The following is a 20390-nucleotide window of genomic DNA, read 5'->3' as shown; positions in this document are numbered from 1 at the left end:
TTATCTTTTACTTAAGGATTTGTTATAATTATTATGTCTATTTATATGGTTTAAAATATAATAAAGATTTAAAAAAATCCTATCGCTTGAAATTTATAACATAAAAATTTCATTAAGAAAGACCTACGAATAACAACTTTAAAATAATAGCTGATTTTAAAACCCTCCACTAGAAAGTTAAATTTATTACGCAAATCCGCGCAGCAAAGAAATATTAAAAATATCCATAAAATTGAAATTCCTCGATGTCAATAATAGAGAATGGAAAAATGCGGGATATGCCATCAAAGAGGGGTGCACTCAATAGGAATTATTTTCCATACCGTGTCCATCCAACGCGCTTAATAATGGACCTTGTTATGACCCGGGATGGGTAGGGTGCATACAATTTCTAAAGATAAAAAACTTTATCCTTACAAGTCAGGACTCAGTATTGTGTGTGTGGTGTTTAATTCGTTAAATATAGGACAAAAAATATTAAAGGGCACGAAAGTTACAGCGACATCTATCGTAAAATGTATAAAATTTTATTGTCCCAATTCAAAACTTTGCTTATTTAGGAAACTATGATTATTACGTTACTAACTGCGCACGAATAGATAGACTTCTCATCACTTTGTTTATCATTGAAAAAATTCTACACGTACAGACGTACTAAAATATATTTACAATTGCCAACACTGCCAACTATGCCAATATGACTTCAGTAGAGTGTGAAAAACAGCACACATTACGCCTTTGTCTCCGAAGGAGTAAGCAGAGATGCCACCAGAGCGCTCACTTTTTGTTATCTGTTTTCCGTCACAGGATTTGAAAGTGGTAGAGCCTATCCCTAAAATATCCGATCAGGGGAAAACTTTTAGACTCCGGGACCATATTTAACGGAAAAACCCAATATCACTTTGCCCGACGCGGGATTAGAACCTAGGATCTCACAGCTGTGTCGAGCGTAATACAAAACGTAAAGTCATGCAGCAGATAAAAAACTTTCAATCCTACAACAATAAATTGGCGGTATGTAGGCCAATGACCCAACAGTGAGATTCAGATGACTAAGTAATACGCTAAATAAACATTTGAGATTTTAAAATTTACCGTTTAATGGAGACTGAACCTCTGGTATTTGCATTTATATTTGTTTTGCTTTTATAGATTATTTAAGTACTATTAACATATAGCGGGTTTATCGCTGTCTATAGCAGACGGTATAATAATATAAAATATGGACTGTTAGAGAGATCCTAGGTTCGATTCTTTAGTTAAGCTATACTTTGTTCAGGTTATGGTAATATTATTGCTCAATATTTGAATACCCAAGAGGACAGATATCAGATAGTTATCAAAACTAAGCTAAATTGTTTAAATAACTTAAATGATACGTTGTTGCTACTTACTATTGGCATACATACCGACAGTTTATTGTTGTAGAATTGAAAGTTTTATATCACCTGCGTGACTACGTCATGTTTTAGATGCGTGGTATGACGCCGCTTAGAAATTCGGTTGTAATCCCGTATCAGGCAAAGTGAAAACGGGTTATTCCACTCAATATCATACCGGAGTCGGGAAGATTTCACCGATAGGGGATAGACTCGCCTATCATATCATGGGACGGAAAACACATGGTTACGCTACTTACAGGTAGGTGAGGTGGGATTTGGACACAAAGAGGACGTGTTTATCCAAATAATAACGAATGAACGATATACATTACATATTCATCATTCTAACGACAGTAGGACAGCAAAAAAAAAAAACTCCATGAATAATAAATATCCAGAAAAAAATGTAAATAATGGTGTATCTAGCACAGTCAGTTTGATTTACACTGTATAGGCCACGTTTCAGTTCTTCCGATATTGTATTTCGGACCAGTGAGTGATGGCATCCAGGACCAATATAAATGATTAAGCACAAAACCTCGGTGTTGTACGGGCTTCAGAGTTTTGTATTCAACTATGAATTTTATTTTACACTAGCTGACCCGAAAGACGTTGTCCTGTCTTAACTATGAATATTGATTTCAAATTGGTTTAATCAGTAAAAAAAATATTATTCAATAACGTAATGTTTATTATTGTAATGCTCTATGTTACACAACCGATTCATCTATGTTGAAGTATATTTGCAGCGCGTTCTGTCAATCGCTGACAGTTATATCTCACAACTTGCTATGTAACATAAATACTGTCGTTAACTTACCTTGAATTTTCTAATGTTCCGCTCAACTGCCTTAATTTTTTCTTTCATAAGAACCTCCTCCTGGCAATAATAAACACAACAAAAAAAGAATTAGCGAAATTATTCCATCCGTTCACGCATGATGCGATGACCAAGGGAAATAGAGATTCATTTTATATAGATATTACTGTTAGGCTTACCTTATATCACTATGTATTGACACTTCGACGTATAAAACTTTTATAATTATGTCAATTCTTTTAATACTTTGCAGTGGCGAATCGTGAAGTTTTTTGAAAGGTAACACTACACCACATATAGGTACTAATATACATAAATGCAGTTTGTAAATTGTTCTGATGATTATATAATTAGATTTGGCATAAATTATGAAAGAGAAGCAGACAGGAATCGGGTTATGGATCCTTCGCCACTGCTACTTTGACGTCAGTATATTTCTCCGAAGTATGTGTTGCTCGACAAGCTTATTCTTATGCAAGACTTTGGATTTATGAAGAATACCTTCCTTGTTTCCTTCACCATTCTCTAGTTCAAAGTAAGTACAAAGAATAAAAATGATGAATGAAAGACGTATAACCTGGAAGAAGCTGTACTCTATAATGCAACATCATACGCTAATAAATGTTTCAACGATGCGAATTGCTTTGAAAGTGACGAGTCTAATCAAATATTTTTATGATCGACGCTTTTTTACGAGCGGCCTGTTTGCCAAAAAGCTGTTTGGGACAAGTTAAAAGAGATTAGATATAAGATGATTATTTATTGCATCAATTTTTGAGTACTAATGAAATATTTGGTAAAATATTTTTATGTAAATTTTGTTGGTCTTACCGGATGTCAAATCAGTTTTTGACTAAATTTTGATTCTTTGCAGACCGACTAATACTTAAAAGCTACAAATTAATAGTCATAGCCGTATTTTTGTTTTAGTTTTGTTTATTTTTAATGATTGCCTTTTTTCAGATGAATGATACTTTGTGCTCGAGGTTGCAACAATTTTTTGAATTTTTTTTTAATTGCGATGTCAAAACTCTTTGTTTTAAGCGTGTCGGCCACACGAGCAATTTTGTAAGCCCGCTTTTGCTTCTGAATTGTAGCACACGACAGACTGGAGGGCGCATTCCCACCAATTGCTCGTTTATGTACATAATTTGTATAAGGAAAATAAATAAATTATTATTGAACCGAAGTGACGTTGATTTTAAGGATCAATGTATTATTATAAAATGTTTATGTAAAATTAACAATAAACTTTGTGAATTGGTATATTTATTGTTATATATATATATATATATATATATATATATATATATATATATATATATATATATATATATATATATATATATATATTTAGAATAAGAGTAAATTTTATAGTAATATTTACTCTTATTCTAAATTCAAAATATTCTTAAACCGTAACGGTTTTACCTTTAATTTAACACGGATTTTTAGTAAATCCCCAGGGATTTTACACAAACAATGCGAAAACGAAAGGTGCAAACACGTGTGTACGGAAAAAAGGTTTATACAAATCCCAGGAAGCGCAGATAAACCAGCACTGTGTAAACAGTAGTATATCCGAACGTTTTCGTCCTCATCACGTAGTGTATAAGTGATTTTATAGGTCCCAGTTCAATGAAATTTAATATTACATTTTAATTTATTTTTTAAAATGTTTTTATTGGGAAATAGTTGTTAAAATACACGTTACATTCTTCCTTTGTTGTGTTTAACTTTCTATTCTCAGAAAAGTACAAGTACGTATTGATCGACTAGTATTTGTAATAGATTTACATCAAGCAATAGACGGAACGATAATGGACGCAATACCAATTGAATACTGTTATAAAAAACAAACCATCGTCGCGGTCACGGAGTGTGAAGACTGGCGGAAATCTGTTACAAATAGTTTGGATTGTAATGCTTGACGTACTTCTGACGTAAAATATGGTCGTTTGAATAGAAGGGATAAAACTATCGGGTAAGGTTATTTTTAATTATAATTTGTCAATAATTATTTTTCTTATAAGTTCCCAGGGATCAGCTGTCATACAAAAATTCCTATTTCGAGAAATTCTGTTTTTATGGAATCAAAATTATTCGTCAATTGGTGGTTGATTACATGAATGTATAACTACATTTTATATGTTACGGCGCACAACACTATTACCATGTGCTCTTACTACCGTGACCTCGGTAGTTTTCGCCTGGCAACACCAGACTAACCGTCTCTCTCACCCCGTCGCAAGCGCTGACAACAATGCGCTATAATTTTTATTGTTTTCATATAGTATTTTGGTCAAATACTGATTCTAATACCCCAACGTACACAATGAATGTTCACATTTAGGCTTAAGTCTCGAGTTCATTACATAAAGTGTTAAAAATTCTTCTTACTAAGGGCCCTATTAATAATTAAAGTATTTAATAACCGAAGCTTGACTTGTCCTATTGGGACTTGGGTTCAACTAAGTCTAAAAGTTGATAATAAGTAACACTCAGCTGTCAAAATCAGTCATTAGTCCATTGAAAAGTTACATTTGGGGTTGCGTTTTTTAGAGGACGCAATTTTATTTTTTAGAAGTGTAGGGGGGGTCAGTGTAAAGCTAAAACCAAGTTTGTGGGGTCGCCACCCTTGTCCCACGGCCGCCATCTTGGGTTGAAATGGTTTTTACGATGTATCTCTTAAACTATTTATCTGACAAAAAAAATTATATACATTTTTTGTTGCAAATTAAATTCTCTACAACTTTGGTCTAGTAACTTTTTGTCGTAGAACTATAAATAAAAAAGTTATAAGCAAAAATGTTAAAAATGTAACATTTCAATGGACTACATGTTCTGTGACTTAAGATATCATTTGACATAGTATTGATAGCTGTTTATTACAAAGCGACGACCTGAGCTTAATTTGACAGGATTTCTGATATGCATTTATTAATATGGCCCTAATATGCCATCTAAACAACGCAACTACAGTGTGCCATTTATGTAAGCCTCCCAGAAAATTCCGCTTTTCTGACCCTTAAAAATACAAATGGAATCTCAAAACTTTTCCATTCGCTGTAAAACTAAAGTGGAGCGCGACAAACCAATGAATAAATAAAGCGTAAATCGTAAATCTAGTGTAAGCTAACCGTTTAGCGGCTGACAAAGAATGTTGGAGTATTTTGTGAAAGAGAACTGGAGTAATTGTTAGATAGAATATTCTTTGTAAATGAAACTCATATGTGAATATGATTTATGCAAAGAAAATGCTTTCTTAAAGGGTTTGGTTCTGGTCTGGTGTCAACCCAGTACTCGGCATACTTACGAATATAATTTTTCTGAATTTACTTTATGTGGAGGCGCAACACTCATTTGCACATATTGCAGAAGCGATTTCGCTTGATTTTTATGATAGCCTGAATAATAATAATACCAGTTCTATATTGTATAGAGTCCTGCTGGTGGGCATGAGTTTGCTCTACTACTGAAAGGGTGTAGAGAAATTACTTGAGAGCCTAAGTCTACTACGCTTGCTTAGTGCTGGCAGACTTAAGATACCTTTGAAATTCTTATGTAAAAAATTTCAAGTGCGGGTTTCTTAACGATGTTATCCTTGATCGTTTAAACAAGAAATCATTCAAAAATAATACTTATATAACTACTGAAAATTGTTGATCACTATCTGGTTCCTGAGATTTTGATATAATAATAAATAACTAAGGACCTCCTGGACCACAGTCATCCCTATCTCTAGACCATGTCATTTAGATTCTTATAGCCAAAAATAGATTGAATGATATCAGCTTTATTATTTTCTGTAAAATTATGATTACGTGGAATTTAAATGTAGTAAATCTAGAAATTGAATTCGAATTCTGTGTAAATGGTGCGTTTCGAATAAATTCAATTTTGGAAATGGTAATGATTTTCAGGTATATCTCCACTTTTTCACCCAATAATAGCTTATTTACCAGATATTGTAAGACTTGTGATATCAACGACCTTGTTCACATAGAATTTTAGTTGCGTTTCTAAGAAATATTTCATTATTTATTTATCTTTATTTATTCAATACTTACACCATCGGTTTACCACTTTAACTTTACAACTAATACAATGAATTTTCTTATATTAGGTGATGAACCTTTACAGGTGTATACAAAATTATAGTAATTACTCCATTGATGAAGTAATTAGTTGAACTGTCAGCTAATTGCATCATCAATAGTTGATTATTCGCATAGATACTGATGTATGCAACTACTAAAAGTCTGTGCTGATCCTAAATTTGACTTATCTACGAGTATTCCCATGTAATATTCTCAGTTGTTTTATAAACAAAGTTGGCTTTAAATTTCGTGATCATTATCTTTTACAATACCCAAGGCAGTTAAGTTCACCAAACTTAGATGGTGTGCGACGTAACTCGACAAGATTTATGGCTCCGCGAAGATGCAAGTTTTTTAGATGTACAACGGACAGTGGACCGTGCCAAGACTTCGTGAAATGGACATAAATTGTCCGGTCCGGTGTTATGCGACGGTGGAAATTTTGCTTATTTTTACACTCTACCTACTACTGCTAGCTAACAGAGCGTTAAAAATATATTCTAGAATGTTTGTATTAGTAAAAGTGGATTTTAATAAATCATGTTTTAATGTTAAAAAATTATAAAATAGTTTTATTTTAATATCTAATATTTGCGTCAACATAATAAATCATTATATAAGTGTAAACTTGATAAACTAAACTTTGACCTTTGATACCTGGATAATTAGGACTGGCGCAGTTATGGTAGCGTAGCGCAGAGATTTTTTTTTTACTGTCGAACTATGATTTTATTTATTGCTTTTAATGATAAGATGAGCTTGCCGTTCGCTTGATGGTAAGCGATACGACCGCCCATAAACAATAGAAACACCATCCAGCACCTTCAATTACAAAGTATTGTTTGGTATTCGACGGCGTTCGCCATCCTGAGATATGAGACATGAGATGTTGAGTCTCATTATGTCCAGTAGTTACACTGGCTACAATGTCTTTCAAACCGGAACACAACAGTGACTACACACTGCTGCTTGGCGGCAGAAATAGACATTGCGGTGGTACCTACCACGCCTACCCAGGCGAACTCTCACATATGAGAGACCTACCACTAGTTTTATCCGACATTTTCTTCATTGAAATAATATTCAAAATCAATTAACACAACAATGTAATACAATTCATTCTTTCATCCTATAAGGATTTCTTTTCAGATACAAAGTCCTTAACAGCTGAAAGACAGACCTCCGAGCATTTCACTCCATTAAAAATTTGCTTACTTTTACATTCTTTAAGTTCATTTTTACTCTCGACAAATGCGAAATATGCATAGCGGCTTACAATGGCGGTTTCCTGTGGCAACTAGTAACCATTGCGTAGCTTATTTGTTTCCACCGCAAAATATTTCGGAAAATCACATTTGCATCATCATAACGCCTAGTTATGGTAATGAGCTGTTATACGGACTTTTTGTTATTTAAAATAGGCTATGCAGTTAAAATAGCAATGGAAGGTATAATGTGAAAACAAAATTGCTGGTGGTAGGATATATTTTATATTCATCTGGATAGCAACCACCGTGCACAAGGTATTAAAACCCGTCTTATTGGCCCACATAAGTATGTCGTGTTCCGGGATCAGCCTGTGTATATCCGGTTCAAACAGGCCCGCATAATTGTGTCGACTGTCAAGGGATAATCCTCTTTTCAATAGACACTCTATTGGACCCCATGACAGGTGCATTGGGGTCACTTTGACCGGGTTTTAGCACCACGTGCACAGTGGTTACGATTTGAGCTATTGCCTTGTGGAAAAATCACTGATGAGTGCTACAGCATGACAGACGCTAAAACACAATAATATCATGGTGAAAACCCGCCATAGTTCGTTATGAGTCGTTCTCCGATGAAGATTACTCAAAACAAAATATCATCTTATATCTGTACCCGAATTTAGGCTTCTATAGCCCAAATCTATTGCGCTAAACCAAGCACATTAAAAACAACTTTTACCATTCAACTTTACTGCGTCTAAACAATAAACTCCGACAGCGAAATATAATAATACACTATCCTTTCCATTTTCACGGCCAGTTAAACATAATCGGCGCTAACACCACAGTCCAGCAGAGCGTGCTATCGCTAAATTCATCGGAGAGCATACAGTTTTATAACTAAACCAATTTGTATTCTAAATCCAACCGGTCGGCCGATACTTGGTATACAAAAGGCTGGATCCTACTTGTTATATTTAGGTCACCAAGTTAGACACTATTAGGCGAGAAATTAAAGATTAAATTTATTAACTTTTACCTGTGCATTTCTGATTTCAAATCAAAGTGATTAGAGAATTTTTTATTCCACTGAATCGGCTTGTGGAGTGGTGTGATAACATGTAGATCGGCGGTGAGATAAGGAATATCCTCAAAACCTTAGGAAGGTCATAAGTAATAAAGTAAGGAGATCTATTACCCTTAATGAAAGGAAAACAACAAGCATGCATTTTCAAGGACAAACTTTTAATTTTTATAATAAAATATGCTTTTTTTTAAAGTAATAATATCCAAAAAACAATTTTAATATTAAAAGACCAAATTGATACGACACATTTAAAATGTGAAAGGACTAACAACACATCCAAATTATAGAGATGTTTAATTAAACACAATGCAGCTTTATACATTCATAAAATACGGTTTAATCAAGACCTATTAAAAATATCTTTGCCATCTAATGAGGAAACGGTAGTCTATGAATATCTACATTATTTTAATTAAATTTTGCATCGCTTTGAAATGCAGACAAAATAAAACAATTCTAAACGCAATCACGCGAGCGTGAAGGAATTGAACAGAATACATTAATTATACGTATAAGCGAAGTTTTCGGAAACTACAGCATTTTGCAGCGACAAGCGATTGAATAATGATTGAATAACTGGCTCGTTATGTACTGGCATCTAATGCGACATCCTTAACGCGAGTTAAAACTACGGAAGAAACACCAATAGGAACAAATATCAGGAAAGTAGTTAACTGTAATGCACCTCCGGCCACTTACCTCTATTGAACCGGGTCGGGGATAACTTATACCTAGTTTATTGTAAACGTTTCGATACTAACGGCATTTATTATTACACTAACTGCTTTTTGTACATGCTGGATATCATGTGAACATCTGTAACAAATTACAAATTATGTCATTTTTGCATTGACTTTTTTTGCAACCACAAAAAAAAGCGAAATATCTGAAGGTATTTCAACCGCCAGTAAAACCACATTAGAATTAAAACCATAGTTGCGTTCCGGCTGCCGGCCTAATAAACGAATATTTATTATTCATTGATGCTCAAATAATTACATTTTTCTTCTGAGAGATAACATCTTTACCTTAGTTAGACCCATTCATACGGCACGAAAAACTATCTACGGTATCTTTTTTCACATAAATCCAACAAGTTAATATTTTAACAACAGACAGCTCGTTATTTAGGTTGATTTTTATTACAATTGCTGCAGATCAGCGACGATAAAATAAATCCTATTTCAAACGAAATAAATTTCAAAAAGAATCACGCTAACACTTCAACGTTACGTTTCAATCAAGGGCGCATCTCCACCTCATTAGTTACAAAGTTAATATCAAAGATGACAAACGAGTCGAGATCAAATGATAAAGCCCGATTGATAAAGTGACGTGCCGCGCGATGGAGCAAAGTGAGTGTACTCAAAGGGATCCAGTTGAATGGATGCTTGACGTTACTACGCGACCATCTCGAATGAAACCTTGGATTAGAGTGGCGCAAGCTGAGTAAAAGCGGCGATAGCCTAGTTGACTTCCGAGATGAATGTCCGCAAATTCAAATTCCAAGGATACATACCTCTGACTTTTCTAAAATTATGTGTGTATTCTTTGTGAATTATCGCTTGCTATAGCGGTGAAGGAAAACATCGTGAGTAAACTGCATACCTGAAAAGTTCTCTATAGGAATTTTGAGGGCGTGTGAAGTTTACCAATCCGCAGTAATCCAGCGTAGTGGACTAAGGCCTAATCCCTCTCAGTAGTAGAGGAGGCCCGTGCTCAGCAGTGGGACAGTATATAATACAGGGCTGATATTATTCCTATAAAAGTTGAGTAGAAAACATTATTGGAACAAATTTAATAAAGTGTTCACGAATTATAAATATGGACAGTATATTCTTTGATGTGGTTTTTTGGTTATTTTAAAAACTTTAAACTTAGTTTTACATGCATTTCTATATATATATGCAACCATTATTTTAAGAATCTAGACACTAAATGACCAACACATTTTTTGGTAAACGCCTTAACTACCCATGTATATATGCATGTTTTTCAAATTTTGAAGCGCTGGATAACTCTATCCTGAAGGCATCAAAAAAAGAATGTAGTCTTCACAACCAATTTAAACTTATGTAACAGGCAAAATTAATAAGAACATCTTGGTTATTAAAGCGTTGTTTTGTCCTCCGAAGCATTCTTCTTTACAAAGAAAACTGTTACTACCATTGCAAGTTTATGTAACATCGTTGTCTCCTATTCCTTAAACCAAACGGCGTGTACAAGGCTCCATTGAACAGTCAGCAATGTGACAGACTTGAGCGTTTTACGTGCATTTGTGATTCGTATTACAATTTCTACGCATGCCTTATTTGTTACGTAAACTTTAGCGGTATGAGTAGTGTGGATTTATTTATGCACGCAAAATCACGCAAGCGACTTTTAATTCCATTATTTATCGTATAGAAATCAATTTAAATTGCTCAATACATAGCAATAAATACCCGATAAATGAAATCAATTTAGATATAAATATTTAAGGGCTTCCAATCCACTTACTAAAAAGTGGATTTAGGCTATAAAGGTAATTCAGCTGAATGAGTATAACCTAAGACTTCAGTTGAGTTAGGGTCAAGTGTTAGTTACTACCCAAAAAGGATGAACTTGCCAACTACTTGAGAATATTAGTTTTAGTGTAGGGTGCCTTTGCAAACGAGAAAGTTACTCTTTTATTTGTTTATTGAGAAGCTTAGTCATATTATAAAAAGGTGTATATATCTTATACCTAACCTATATATTGTTCCTTTTTTGTACTGATATTATTACGTAGATCTGCATTTTAGTGTAAAATATTTTCTTGTCAATGATAGGCAAATGTTTACATTACTTAATTATAATAAGTGATCAGGGGCGCTCTTGAATAATTTGACATTTCTATACCTATTTATTAGTGAAGATTTTTAATTAGCCTTCTGTCACTATTACATGTACACTCAGCCACTAAAGCAGCTGAAGGAATTCAAATTCAAATCACCTTTAAACTTTTGTGCCCGTATCAACAATCATTTTACTGCACTAAAATAAATTTTACAATGTTTACTTCGTTTTACTTGAAACAAAAAATATTGATAGTGATGGAAATTAATATGTTTAAGTTTTGTGAAGTTTTTAATTTGCTTTGTAACTTTTAGAGCTAACAGTAACTAAATCATTTTTTGGTGCAAATTTTCTACAACAAATTACATAAAACTAATAACAATTAGAAACTTAACAGCAATGATCGTATTAAACATCAGTTTTCTGAAAATCTGCGGTATTACTCCAATTCAGCCCTTAATTATGGTAGATTATATATTTAAAATGCCAGACGTTAAATTTATCTACATAAATATTCGAGCATCGTCATGGCGTCTAAACGTGAGTTCAGTAGGGCCAGTTTATATATCGATTTATCTGATGTATGCGTATAGCACGTAGGTCATAAATATTTAAATGTAAACGTTTACAGTTAGACCTTACCCTAATAAATGAGGCCAGGAATACAGTGCGTATTTATTATTGTATAATCAATGAGCACTCTCCGGACTTCGGATTACGGACTAATAATATAGATCCAGGCTTATAATAAAGAAACGACTTAATAATTATTTCTTTAGTGTCCACAATTAGAAACGTTTACGAGCGCTTCATTAGTAAATAGTTTTTAAAAACGAATGAAATTTGTAAGTGGAAGGAGGAGGAGTTTCATAACTAAAATATAATTTGAATATTTTTTATTCTGTCACGGGATAGCGGTTTCATGACTTGCTTGTTCACGGGAACATCGTTATGCTGGTATGTAATTTAGTTTGCAATTGAATGGCGAGACGAGCATACCGCTTATCTGATGGTAAGCAATACGACTGCCCATAACCAGTAGAATTACCATATAGAACTATGAATTAACATTGCAACCCATGCGCTCGTCACTATCAGACATAAGTTAATTAGTCTCATAATGCCGAGTAATTACACTGGCTACGATATACTTAAAACAGGAACACAACAGTGCATCACACTATTGTTTGGCAGTAGAAATAGATATTGCATTGATATCTATCTAGACGGCCAGTCGCATACGAGATACCTACTACAAGTAAGAAGGCAGGTTCCTGCTGTGAGAAAAGGACAGGTCCGCTTTTTGTATGGGTGCTGCTTCCTTATTTCTATCAATTTCCAACCAACCTCAAACTTATTAGAAAATAACGTGGCACAAATGTGGAGCTAGGAATCGTTAAAATAAATATTTTAGACCCCTCCAGTTTTAAGGAGAATAAGAAAGAATTGTCTTGGTAGAGTAACTCTAAAAACAATTTCATTGTTTCGTCAAAAGGTTAAAACATCTTTGCACAATAACTCACCAGAATTGTAATGCTTATGTGACCGATCGTAAAACACAAATACGTTTTACACGTTTCCCTAATGAAATGTAGAGGATGTAAAAAACATTTAGAAGGGCAATCTATCACGGCGGATTTCAAATTAGTCGGGCGCGAGTCTAATCCTGCAGGACAGGTACCCTTCTCTGACCAAGACCGATTACGGTGACAAGACATGTAAGCTCCGGGCACATTTAGTTATCTATCTTCCTATTTATTTTGTTAATAAATTGTCAAGCGGTAAAATTGACTCTGAGCTGTTCCTGTTTGCTCATCAAATTTCTTTTTGTTAGATTGTTGAGTTATTCTTTATTCAAAAATAGTTTCTTTCGTAATTTTTTATTTGATTTATTTGTGAGAATTTGTATTTAACCGTTGGTATGGTTTGTACACTACACATACCACAGCTCTAACAATGTTAATTTAATGGTTTATTAGATTTTGGAAAAATAATGTGGGTATAGTTAATAAAATTTTACATTATTAATGTTTTCATATTTTTTATCCTCAATGAATTTTATATAACTCTCATATTGCATTTTAAATTGATACTATATAATCCATAAAATATATTATTTGCGAAGAAACTTAATAATTTTAAAGTTAAAGTTTTCATCATTTTGAATTATTATTATAGTAACGTTCAAAAAGTTTTTATAGACCTTATTATGTGTGTTTAATAACTTGTTCGTTTCTTATTTCATTTTATTATATTTAAAATTTGTTATATAATTATGCTCTAAAAATGACCTTGATTTTATGTTGGATTGGTAATAAAAGTAATAAAGTTTTAAAATATTCATTTATTTTCATAACAACATACTTAAACATATAATAAAAAACAGAACAACTAACAACACCCGTAACGTAAACGAGAGATATCACAGAAATTATGTAAGTTAGTGTTTACCGTGGTGGAAGCCCCAGTCTTTGTGGTCATGATGACCGCCCTTCTTGCCATGATCATGATGGTGATGATGATGCTCCTCATGACCGTGATGTCCCTTATGGCCCTTGTGGTGCTCATCATGATGATGCTTGTCATGATGACCGTGCTTACCATGATGATGCTCATGATGTCCGTGCTCGCCGTGACCGCCCTTCTTGTGGTGACCTCCCTTGTGGTCGTGATGTCCGTGATGATGGCCGTGCTTGTGGTGTTTGCCTTCCTTGTGATGGTCATCGTAAAAGTGATGATCCTTGTGGAAGTGGTCCTTGTGGTACTTCTTGTGATAGCCGTCGGTCTCTTCTCCCTTATCATGATGCTTATGATGGCCGTGCTTGCCTCCCTTGTGGTGGTGTCCATGCTCGTGGTGATGACCATGATCATCGTGCTCATCCCAGTGCTTCTTGTGACCGCCGCCGTGCTCATGATGATGTTCTCCGTGATGATGTTTGCCGTGATGACCGTGATCGCCCTTATGATGGTGATGATGACCTTTGTGTCCTTTATGTCCCTTCTCGCCATGGTCGTGGTGGTGGTGAGCATGGTGCTCGTGACCACCGCCCTCTTCATGGTGGCTGCTCTTGCCGCTAGCTGCTGCGACCAGGTCTTTCTGGTCGTCATCCAGCTCCCTGGCGGCGGCCGCCGCTAGGCAGGCGAGTGCTACTACTGCAAGTACCAACGTCCTCATGTTCGTTGCTCTGTACTTTCCTGTTGTTGTGAACAGTATTTATAGTTAGTTTGTGAGGAAACCGTTAGGCAATGTTTGCAATTCAGGGACAAGTTCGACAGCTGACGGAGGCGATAGAGCGTTAAGAGACAAAATGGATTTCATTATGGTTGATGTTGCCATGTGCTTTGTGCATTTAATTGATTATTAATATTGTCTTTATTGTAATGAATAGAATGTGTTACGGAAGAGTGCAATTAATGTGTTAATTTTGAGTAAACTATCTTTGATTTTGTTTATTATAAAAAATATTAAGAAGTTATAAAAAAAGATTCTATGTAATATAATGAATTATAATTTTAAGTTCGTTTTTCGTCGTGTTTTTACAGCCAAGGTGTGTCAGCAATATATTGGTATGTCGAAACAAAAAATACAAAAGAAGTTAATTCAGTTGGTTATTCTGCATAGATACAGTCAGTCGCTTTGGTTCAATAGTATATATATTAAGGAGTCCTGGGTTCCATTCTCATGTGAGGGTAAAACTTTATGTGCTTTATAACACTATGCCCGAGACAGTATTTCAAAGAGAGAAGTCAACATCGTTTGCCAGTCATTAAAACTAGAGTTGAAGATAAAAAAGGGTGGAGTTTACCCCACTTTGTATGTTTAAGGGTAGGTGGAATGATCAACTGCATAGATATTTTGACTCGTATCTTTATTTCCGGGTAGTAGAGACGAAAATAACACGTTTTTTAACCTATTACCTATGTCTTACTATATATAAATAATATAGTAGTAGTCTTGTGAGTATAGTAGTCCTATGATCTGCTCGCCGCGGGTTCCTATTGAGAGGAGTTAGGCATAGTCCATCTATTTAAGATTTCACTCAAAAAAGAATCGTTACAAAAGTCACTATGCCGGTCTTTATTTTCCGTGAGCTATCTCCAGCCCCCAGGTCCAAAACTCGTCAAAATAACAGAAGCTGATGCATTTATTGGAGACATCTAGGCGGCCATAAAAATATTTTTTGTCCGGTTCAATTTTTTCAGCGCTGCATAAAACGAACAATCTGCATCGGCCCGTCCAAATTTAATCAAAACAACAATAGGTTTGTCCGCATTCGGTCCCGAAACGGCGGCTTATTCTGAACAGAAAAAGGTACAGTGAGTCAATTTACTACATGTTTTCACTGGTTGAAACAAAGTATTCAATACTTAACTGCTTGCGTTTCATGATTTATTTTTGTATAACAAACTTTGTGGATATGTATGGGAGTTTGTAAGAACTATTATAAAACACCGTTGAGCGAAAATATGTCGGTATTGTGAACAAAATTAGATTAATGCAATACACATGTACATATGCCAGCATATTATGAACAATAGCATGATAATCTTATTTTACATATATATAATGATGGTAATGGAAACTCTTAAAGTAGCCAATAATTTGTAAAAGTGCGACTTTCAATTTTTGCAAACAATAAGAAGCAATAGTATTCCTGAGATTAATAGTCTATTTCTTAACCCAACGCACATTTACACAAGTCTAGTCGTGAGCCCTAAATTTTTTTTATTTCTTTCTTAATACTTTTTACATCGTCTCTTGCTGGACGCCATTTAAATTTGGCTTCACTTTTCAAGTTAGTGAAGTCGCTTTCCTACAGAAAAATATAAAATAAAAAGTATAAATGAAACATAAATAACGCTTTTCCCCAAGGGACAAGTAGAGGCGCCACCATGGCACCCACTTTTCGCCATTTGTGTTCCGTCCCATGATGTGATTGTTTTTTTTTTTCTATGTTTCGCTGTTTGCTTCTCGTGATTCGCGTATGTTGTGAACATTGTGTTTCGCTCAGGAGTGAGGGGGGCGAGGTTCCGCTATTTGATACGTAATTCGTCCTCTCCCTGCTGTGATTGGTTAGGCTATTGCTACAGGGACACAAATTCGAGACTTTGGGGCAATACTAAATTGAGAAACCCTAAATCAATTTGCCGGCCCGGGCATTCGAACCCAGGGACTCAAAAGCCGAGATATACCCCGCACATAATATAACAACGCCACTGAGTGATAAAGTTAGAATAGTGTCTCAGAATAAGCCTGCCAGCAAAGAGGCTTTCGTCCAACAACCCTTCTACACAAGGGACAGTGAGGTACCGAAGTGGGCAAATATTTTCAAGTTTTACAACCTTTTGTATATTTAACAAGTAAAAATACAAATATTTATATTCCAATAGTCTATTACGAGGTTTAATTGAATTTTCAGTTTGACCTTAGTTTAGCAGGCCTGGGAATTTCCTTCGTAGTATTTAATTACTTTAACGGCGTATATATACTATCGAATTTTACTTAATTTGTAATCTATATTGTCCACATGTTCCATCAAAATCGATCAAGTCATTTGAGAGATTAGACAAAGTAATTATTATATATACATGTTTCCGGATGTATATTTTACTGGTGGTAGGTCTCTCATATGAGAAACCCCCTGGGTAGGTAACATCGTAATGTCTATTTCTGCCACCAAGCAGCAGTGTGTAGTCACTGTTGTGTTCCAATTTGCAGGATATAGAAGCCAGTGTAACTACTGGACTTAATAAGATTTACATCACATGTTTCAGGATGGCGAGCGCAGTGGAATACCAAACAATACTTTGTAATTCAAGGTATTTGTCGGTGTTTCTACTGTTTATGGGCGGTCGTATCGCTTATCATCAGGACAATGGCAAGTTCGACTAGTCATTCAAAGAAATATAAAAAGTACATTTTATTGTGCGAATAATCATGTACATGAGTGAGAAAAAGCTCTTATTTTGACATTATAGTCACTTAAAATTTATTTATGTGTATTAACATTATAAGACTTCCAAGAACGCAATACCCTAGAGGATGGACAAAGCCTGAAGTTACTTTAGCAAGCACGCAATTGGCCCAATAACTTAGTTTTATAGAAATAATGTATTATTTTGTAATCCTTGGAGCTTAGTTCTATTAAAGAGTTTCTCGATATAAATGTATTATAATGTTTAATAGCTTTTATTTAACCTATACGTAAATAAAACTCTAAACCACAAATTAATTTTAAGTAATTGTAATTTAGAGATTGTCTATTTCATTTTCAGGAGAGTTATATGCTTATCTCGTCCCTGTGTATTTGTGTGATTAATTAAGTCCTTTATTAAGACTATGTTTTTAACCGACTACAAAAAAGGTCGTTCTAAGTTCGACTGCATGTATTTTTAACATTAAATATTGTACCCCGTAGTACGATAGGCTATCCATGTTCCAAAAAATCATGGCAAATATACCATCTATTAATATAGTATGCCGTCTTTTTTTTTTTTTTTTTTTTTTCGCGGAGAAAGTGTCTTATGACTACCGCTCAGCCTTCGTGGGGGGTGACTGAGCGGTTATGTTGGGGTCACCGTGCCTTACGACCCGGCATTGCGCCGCCCGGATTTGATGTCGACCTTCAGGCGACCGCCGGGCCGAGTCCCTAACCTATGTACAACGCACGGCATACCAACTAAAACTCCGCGGTGGCCCTCTTCGGCGTATAGGGACGACTGCGAGCTTCCTCTGACGGAAATGTCTAAGTCTACTTCCACAGCCGCCCCTGCGCAGTGCCGCCTAGTGCGGCCCGTCTCCTGTGAGGGGGGGGGGGCTCAGTAGCCCCCGCGCACCGAAGGAGTAGTATGCCGTCTACTCTTTCGAAGATATACATGTAATTTATATAGTATCTTTTTAGTTAAAGAGTGAACATCATACGGGAGGTAAAATACTATCAATATTTTATCTTCACTTTCCTGTTTAATTCAATATAAGAAAATATGAAAGAGCTTTAATATCTGATCCGGAATAAAAAGCCAACCTTTTCCTTATACAAACTATTCTCCGTCAATTTCCTCAGTTTTTATCGTTGGCCACGAGACGACAAGTGAATTGATTCCTTCGATGGGTCATGCCTATTAGGCGACTTTTACTGAAGCCCAAATTTCCGTAATATATCGCCATGCATTTTCTACAGATCTGGTGGTATATTTCCATATTTTTATAATAGTAATGTATTTAAGGTTTGATTTACATAATTTTGTTTATATTATGTCATTTATTTAATTTTGTTTTCTTCTTTAGAATGAGCCTGTGTAGGCAGAGACGCGAGTAAACGATAACGTGTCAGTAAAACTCCGTCCTCTTCTTACACTTTGCCTAAAAAAGCAATAAATATTTTATCGAGGATGAGATATTGTTATGGTTACGCATGCCATCGCGGCGTCCCCTAGGAACGGTTTATACCAAACTTTCCTGTGTTGTTTTTTACGATAGGGAAATTTCTAACGATTGATTGCTAGGGGTCACAAATACGAAATACTGCGCAAATGTTTGTATTTTCTTGAAACAATAGTACCTACGCAGTTTAGAAGTTGGATTTACATGGTTCTGCGATCTGGGCCCCATAATTATAAGTTACGTAGTTAGGAAAAACGAGAATAATCTTTTCGTTAAACAAAGAGGCGATGCGACGCAACACTGGCGTTATTCATATTCATCGTAAACCAAACTTTCCACTGCGATAGTTCAAGTTCTCGGGCAACGATATTGGTGGACGTTGAATAGAACATAATTTTTTAACCATTTCATTGTTTTATTTTATTTTCTGATCCAAGTAATAAGTTTGACTTTACTCCTTAGGTCTACATGGAAGCCTTTCATCAATGTTTTTTTCCAGAAGAATCGATAAAACCCAAGCTTGTAATACCTTGTTAGATAGCTATTGAAACGTAGATATTTTTAAGCACATCTGCCGAGTATCTTTCATACATTCATTTTTAAATATTTTAAATAGATAAACTATTAAGAGTAAAGTCGTTATGAAATTATTTATATTTTGTATAATCAATCGTCTGCTACAACGCAGTCGGTTCATGAATCTAAAATTTCAGTGTTGATAATAATAAAACAACATGTCTCCGATACAACAAGAATAAACAGACGTGAATCAAATGATAGAAAGTAAAAAAAATATAGGTAAATAGAATAAATGACTGGATTTTCTAAAAAAAACGTCAATGTCCAATATCTTGAAAACGGTTCATTTTGGGATATGGTGTTTCATAATGAAAGTAGTCACAAATGATGGAAACTATAACCTCTTAAAGGATCTAGGTCGACTTAACCTGTAACCCTTTATATATAGATAATCTCTATTTCCCTTGGTCATGCCATCACGCATGAACGGCTGGACCGATTTCACTATTTTTTTTTTTGTTGTTGTTGAGATTTTTATTGTTAGAGACGGTTCTTATGAAAGAAAAAAATCTAAAATATGCGCGGAAAATCAGAAAATTTAAGAAAACTTAGCGAAAATATTAATTTTACACAACTGTCAATTGTTTGAAATAACTGTCAGCGATTGACAGAATGCGCGCTGCAAATTCATAGTTAAGACGGGACAACGTCTGTCGGGTCAACTATTATAATATTAACTAGTGTTACGTGAAAAAAGATTGTTATGAGGGTATCTGTGGTGCTCTTTTGCTATAAAAACACTAAGCGGTTGACAGAATGGGACAGTTAGTCGTGGACGACCGTACCGATCGGTTAGTTGGTAAATTATTTGTGAAAGTATTTCTATATCTAGCATGTAATAGTTTTCATATTTTGACTCTTTTTTTAATTAACTCGCTTTAGTTTCTAACACTATTATATTACAAAGTGTTCATGTCCCGCTAGCGTTACGTCCACGTCCCATCCTGTCTACTGTTTAACTAAAACTTATTTTATTTTCATCAAAGTCACTTCGCACTTATTTTAAATTAATA

The 20390-nt window shown here is 34.8% G+C and overlaps 1 protein-coding gene across 1 annotated transcript; it reads right to left on the bottom strand.

The window, feature by feature from the left end:
- Window positions 1-13812: 13812 nt before the first annotated feature.
- On the bottom strand, window positions 13813-14597 carry LOC115444116 (histidine-rich glycoprotein). The gene has a single exon (XM_030169767.1). The coding sequence runs from the start codon at window positions 14587-14589 to the stop codon at window positions 13855-13857; it is 735 nt and encodes a 244-aa protein (XP_030025627.1). The 5' UTR covers window positions 14590-14597; the 3' UTR covers window positions 13813-13854.
- Between the last annotated feature and the right edge of the window lie 5793 nt (window positions 14598-20390).

Source organism: Manduca sexta, chromosome 24 (genome assembly GCF_014839805.1).
Source record: "Manduca sexta isolate Smith_Timp_Sample1 chromosome 24, JHU_Msex_v1.0, whole genome shotgun sequence".
Classification (NCBI taxonomy): Eukaryota; Metazoa; Arthropoda; class Insecta; order Lepidoptera; family Sphingidae; genus Manduca; species Manduca sexta.
This window is presented reverse-complemented; position numbering and strand designations above follow the sequence as displayed.

Excerpts from the sequence above, each read along its gene's own strand:
- LOC115444116 (XM_030169767.1), bottom strand. The coding sequence starts at position 14,589 with ATGAGGACGTTGGTACTTGCAGTAGTAGCACTCGCCTGCCTAGCGGCG.